The sequence below is a fragment of the Cucurbita maxima genome, unplaced genomic scaffold, assembly GCF_002738345.1.
Source record: "Cucurbita maxima cultivar Rimu unplaced genomic scaffold, Cmax_1.0 Cma_Scf00104, whole genome shotgun sequence".
Classification (NCBI taxonomy): domain Eukaryota; kingdom Viridiplantae; phylum Streptophyta; class Magnoliopsida; order Cucurbitales; family Cucurbitaceae; genus Cucurbita; species Cucurbita maxima.
Window position 1 is genome coordinate 51,023 of NW_019272120.1, and position 6,227 is coordinate 57,249.

At 35.6% G+C, this 6,227-nt stretch overlaps 1 protein-coding gene across 1 annotated transcript; it reads left to right on the top strand.

The window, feature by feature from the left end:
* The first annotated feature begins 1,227 nt into the window (after nucleotides 1-1,227).
* On the top strand, nucleotides 1,228-4,544 carry LOC111473124 (phosphoglycerate mutase-like protein AT74). Its single transcript, XM_023118699.1, has 2 exons — nucleotides 1,228-1,808; nucleotides 3,295-4,544. Exons 1-2 carry the CDS (start codon nucleotides 1,325-1,327, stop codon nucleotides 3,750-3,752), a joined length of 942 nt encoding a protein of 313 aa, XP_022974467.1. The 5' UTR covers nucleotides 1,228-1,324; the 3' UTR covers nucleotides 3,753-4,544.
* The last annotated feature ends 1,683 nt before the right edge of the window (nucleotides 4,545-6,227 follow it).

Below are 6,227 nucleotides of genomic sequence, written 5' to 3' on the forward strand. Positions count from 1 at the left end.
ATTTGAAGATGATGACCAAGTTCTAATCAAGCTGAGACTAGAACAGTTTCAATTCCATGGAAATAGGGACCAAAGACTGGTGCGAAAGTACGAAGGGCTCATCGAAGTCATCGATAAAGTCGGGAAGATTTCATATCGCCTTCAACTACCGACATAGATGAATATTCACCTTGTCATCCATGTAAGTAGCTTAAAATCATACCATCGAGATGGTGACGACCATCAACGTAATGAAGTGACATGATCCCCAGTCGCGATGAAAGATACAAACAAAAAAGAAGTAGAAGAGATATTGGTTGAGCGAACACATCAAATCTGCAACCCTAGAAAAAATGTGCAAGAATTCCTAGTGAGGTAGAAATGACTCTCATAGGCAGAAATCAGCTGGGAACGCACTGACAACTGAAGTCGACTGCACTTTAGATAGAAGAGTTCGAAAAGGTGAGACAGTTGATGGGAACGTCAACCAATTAAGTGGGAGAAGATGTCACTTTCATGCTTGTCCAAGCCATATTTTTCATGGCCGCATACCCAACCCCTTGCGTTGTATCACTTTAGTACTTTTTTTTTTATCACTTTCATGATGTCTAGTTCCTTTTTTATATTTCATAAGTGTATGACATTTTGGTAGAATTATCTCTACGCCAGTAGACCTGAGATGCCTCAAAATGTACCATAAGGGAAATCCTTCAAAATTGTTGAGTAATTTAGAAAAAGAATATACCTTAAATTTTTTTGGATTTAGTTATTTCAGACTATTTAAGTTATTTATTAATATTTTTTTAATAAAAATAAAAGGTTAATTCATAAAATATTTATTTAACTTAATTTCAATTTATATTTTTTTAAAAATTATCTTAATAAAAAAGTTAAAATTTATTTTAAAAAGTTGGTGAAGAATAAAGAATAATAATACTAAAAAAATGAAATGAAATGAAATAAAAATAAAATAAAAATATTTTTATATTATAAGTATATCTTAAAATTAAGAATAAATTTAGAATTAAATTATTTATTTATTTATTTGAAGTTAATCCCAATTCAAATTTTAAATTTTGGGAGATATTGAACTTCTTTTAATACAATTAAAATAAATATGAAAGAAAGAAAAATTAAAAATAATTGACATAATTAAAAACTAATTGATACTAAAATATTAAAAAATGAAAATGTGGAAAGAAGATTATTATAAATTAATAAAATTATATTATGATCTCTGAAATCTTCAAATCCCCAAATTCCCATTTCCCATCTCTCAAATCGAGAATTTGATTCGTTTCCGAAGAACAAAAAACCCAAAAATTTGATCCCAACTTGGAAACCGATGCGACCGAAGATCGAAACTGAGCGGAATCACAGCCATCGGAAGCCAATCACCGTCCTCCCAAAGCGCATTATCTTGATCCGCCACGGTGAATCTCAGGGCAATCTCAACTCCGCGACCTACACCACAACCCCCGATTACAAAGTCCCATTAACAGAAGAGGGTTTGATTCAAGCTCGAAACGCCGGTATCAAGCTCCATAGATTGTTGTCTAATGACGGAACGAACCCTCATTGGCGAGTCTACTTCTACGTTTCGCCCTACGACCGCGCCCGATCCACACTCCGCGAGATCGGCCGCGCGTTTTCGAAGAAGAGGATTATTGGCGTCAGAGAGGAGTGTAGAATTAGAGAGCAGGATTTTGGGAATTTTCAAGTGGAGGAAAGGATGAAGGTTGTGAAGGAGACGAGAGAAAGATTTGGCAGATTCTTCTACCGCTTCCCTGAAGGAGAGTCCGCTGCTGATGTTTACGATCGCGTTTCCAGTGAGTTCTTTGTCATTTTTTCCCTTTATTGTTCTTTGCTTTTGATTCTTATGGATTGCCACTTGAAGATTGAGCTCTGATTCTTGGTCTCTGAAATCTCTGGTTTCACGAATTAGTCATATAGGATATGATCTACTATTATCTCTTTGAATTTACATTCTCATTTAGTTAGATGCTCTGTTTTCTCTGCATGATTATGAAGGATTTGGGTTTAATTCTTATGTAGAAGTTGATCTTGAACTACAGTTTGTTAATCCCATTACCCATTACCCATTGCGTATCGGCTGTGATTGAATCGGTATGGCTAAATCCCGTGAAACCATTTCATAGAAGTTCATTGATATCTTCGTAAACAGATCCCCGGATTTTATAAATGGGGCTATGCTACATGCTAATCTTTAGCCATCACAAAAACCATAATTAAACATAGAGTTATTAAAATTGTGAGCCAAACGTTTCCCAAAATCTCATATATGGGAGCATCATCTCTTTAGGTTTTACTGATATTTTGCTGATATGGATGACACTTTCTAGTTTCAGGAGTATGATAACTGAACTTTTTTCAAATGGATAAGTTTCAATTGAGTTAATGCCTTTTCCAAAGAACAAGAAAGAAAGAATAGACTCTACTCGAAGATGGCACTAGGAGTTGTCTAATCGCCCAGTCCCGAACTGTTTTTCCTGGCCTGGAATTCTGTTCGGAAAAAAACAGTGACAACTGTCCACCCCCGCTAGGGAGAATTGGCCCACCCCTTTTTCCCCTTTTTTTCTTCTTTTTGGATCGTAATTTAGCACGAGTAAATCTTCTAGAGAGCGTGCTCAAAATAATATTCCAAAGCTTTTTCTTCATAGAAGGATAATAGAAGGATAATTTCATGACTTGGCTTGATATTATGTTAGTAAAGATAGATTCTGGAATCGTTGAAAATGAATAGTGAAGAGAGAAGATTAAAGGTAGCCAATGGGCATTATAGGTTTTGTTTCCCTATTGCAATATTTTACATGATTCATCTCTTTAGATTATGAGAGTCAGTAATAAAGAAATGAATGGAGACAAGAAGATGGAGGCTGAGAACATTTTCATATGGCTTTAGAGAATATAATATGTAAAAGGTTTCTTCGATATTGGAGTATTGGGATTCAATACTATTTAAGTTGAAAGCTTTTCTTTCAAATTGACCATCAAAAGTTCATTTTAATTTTATATTATTCTAGAAAAGTAGATACAAAAAACAAACGAAAGTTGCTTTCTGTTCGAAAGAGAAGCATTATTTAAAGTGGCCCATCATAATGTGACCGATGCTTTAGAATCGTTACCTGCCATGTTTGATAATCTCTCTAATTGAAATGGTATCATGTAACTAAATAATGTTCGTCGTGAACGTCCAAACCTCCACTTGTTTTTGTGACTTGTTTTGGTTCAACAAGTGTTCTATGCACATGAGATGAATAATAACTACTTTGAGGGATATGTTGGTTTTTTCAGGCTTTCTTGAGTCCTTATGGAGGGACATAGACATGAACAGGCTCCGCCACTGCCCTTCCCAAGATCTCAACCTTATAATCATATCTCATGGGCTAACGTCTCGCGTCTTTCTAACAAAATGGTTCAAATGGACAGTCGAGCAATTTGAGTACCTGAACAATCCCGACAACTGCGAATGTCGAGTGATGCAGTTGGGACAAGGCGGTGAATACAGCTTAGCCATTCATCACACAGAGGAAGAAATGGTGGAATGGGGACTCTCTCCTGAGATGATATCTGACCAGAAATGGAGAGCAAGTGCCAACAAAGGGCAATGGAACGAAAGATGTCCTTGGTATCTTGATGCTTTCTTCGATAGCCTAGCTGACTCGGATGACAATGATAGCTGTGATGAACCGTGTCAGGACCAAGATGAACTAGTTGAATCTTGCTCAAGGGTAGTGATCACAGAGGAATGACAAGTACACTTTGACATTCTTTGAATTCGATTCATTGATTGTTCTCTCTGCATATAGTGTTCTTGGTTTTGCACAGCAGTTTGTTCTAGTTAGGACTCTGATGGGTCAAAAGTGCATCACAGTAAATCGGTGAAGGCGATCAGCGTAGTATAGCTCATGGTTTGTTTATTTGAAATGTGCATTATGAAGAGCCATATGCATTTTTATATTACATACACTATACCGTAACGGGGTTTAAATTTAGGTTAGTCTGAGACTCATGATTTAGCTGTAGTATGTTTTTCTAGCAAGTGACTCATTTTGGGTATTCCTGTGGTTATGAATGAGGATGGCCAATGCTGGGGCTGTCGTCGGCGGGTTTGTGTTGGAGTTGATGTAGAAAAACCTCTACGTCGTGGTGTTATGATCAAAGTAGTAGCGACGGTGGCTGAGAAGTGAATTATCTGTTACTACATATGAAAAAGCTCCCTGATTTTTGTTACTGTTATATGTGAGAAAGATTAGGACACATACGGAAGGATTATGAATCTCGAATCAGTGATAATGTTGTTGAGTTACAATAGGGTCCAATGAAACAGAGACAAGAAACTGAATGGCAGCACATTGAGTCAAGATTCGTTGTTCAGTAGGGAAAGCGGAAGGGGTAACTAGTTTCAATCTTCTTGCTCTCTTGTTGAAAGATAGGAAATGCATACTGCTCTAGCTCTTTATCGCATTGATTTCTTTTGTTGTATCATGAATGATTATGAAGTGTTTTATTGCATCGCATTGATATCTAATGGTTTCGGGATTCTCCTGCATCCCATGTGACATGATCACGTTACTTATGAGTAGAGAACACAGATAGAGAAACAGAAAGAAAAGGTTTTCAAACATTTCTCCCATGGGTAGAAACAGAAAGAAAAGGTTTTCAAACTCTTTCTACCATGGATAGAAATAGAAAAAAAGGTTTTCAAACTGCATCTCCCATTTAAAAAATAGATAGAGAAAGTAACTTCTTCTCCCATCCCTAGAAAGTACCTTTAAAGTTCTTTAAAAGCTTGAAGAAGTCTACTTTTTAACTTAGTGCTTCGTTAGTGTAATTTTTGTTGGTTAACATTTTTGTAAGCCTTTCATTTTTTGATATGCAGGTGGAAGTTGCTCATTTCATAACATCAATCATTACTTGCTCAAGTTTTCAAGTTTCTTCAACATCCAGTAAGTAGATGGAAATTGACAATTATTTTCTTACGAAAATCTGGTTGAAGGCTATGAATGGTATTCAATTGAATTCTGAAACATAATATATTCTATAAGGAAGAGTTGACGTAGGGCAATTAAAAAGAACATAGGTCTAGGTTTCTATATTGACATTCCATCAACTAGTTCTTATTGACTATTTTAATCAACTAGTTCTTATTTACTATTTTAATGGGTAAGATCATTACAATTAAGCAAGTAACGAAGGAAAAGTCCGATGTATGATTGCTGGCTGATTTCGTATGATTGTGGATTAGGATTGTTATAATGGGTCATATTCATTGGTGAGCTTATTACGACAAAGTAGACGAATATAGACTTGCCTTTACTTGTCGCTAATTGTGTAAGCCTTCTCTACACATGTCAATAAAACTTGAGTGATTGATTATAAAATAAATATTTACCCTTGAAAAATGGAAAAGTGAGCAAAAAGTCACTCCAAGAAATAGACTTGAATAAATAGTTTTCGAACTCCTTCATAGACATAGAATCGATAGAAACAGAAGAAAAAGTTTCGAACTCTTTCTCTCATTAGTAGAAGCAAAAAGAAAAGGTTTTCAATGGGGTGTACACCCAACCTTGAAACCCGAGAACTCAATACGACCCAACATGAAATATAAGGGTTGAGTTGGGTTGTGTTGGATTTCGAGTTTGGATTGGGTTCATTTTTTTTAACCTGATCTGATTTAGGGTTCAAAAGAAAATGATTGGGTAAACTCGACCCAACCTGAAAATATTGAAAAAAAAAAGAAATTGAAGCCCAAGGCCCCAAAGTCAAAGCCTAATAACTCATTTTTGCTAACTTTTATCTTGTATAATTATCCTTCTCGATTTTGTCGAGAGAGATTAGTATAATTCTAGCCTCTTCTCTTCCTCTCACCCTCAAGCCAAAATACAAATCTCTCTCGACATCTAGTCTCTCACTAAGGAATTTGATTTCAATAGCATTCTCTCGCACTCTGTCTTGTTTTCTCTCTGCGCCGTTTTTCTCTCTTAGTTTACTAGTACCCCATAACGGGTTAGCTTGTTTTCTTTTTGTTATATCCCCTTGCAAAGACTGAGTTTGTACATTAAAAATAAAAATATTTGTGTGAGTATATACTACAAGAAACAATGAATACAATAGCTTACGAAAAACACTATCATAGATTTTTTATAGTGTTTTTGGTACGTCATGACAGCCCATGTTATTAGAAGTTTGGGACATTTTATAGCGTTTTTTTTTTTTTTTTTTTA

Coding starts and splice junctions, on each gene's coding strand:
- LOC111473124 (XM_023118699.1), top strand. CDS start 1,325: ATGCGACCGAAGATCGAAACTGAGCGGAATCACAGCCATCGGAAGCCA. Junction 1,809..3,294: donor TGTTTACGATCGCGTTTCCA/GTGAGTTCTTTG, acceptor TGGTTTTTTCAG/GCTTTCTTGAGTCCTTATGG.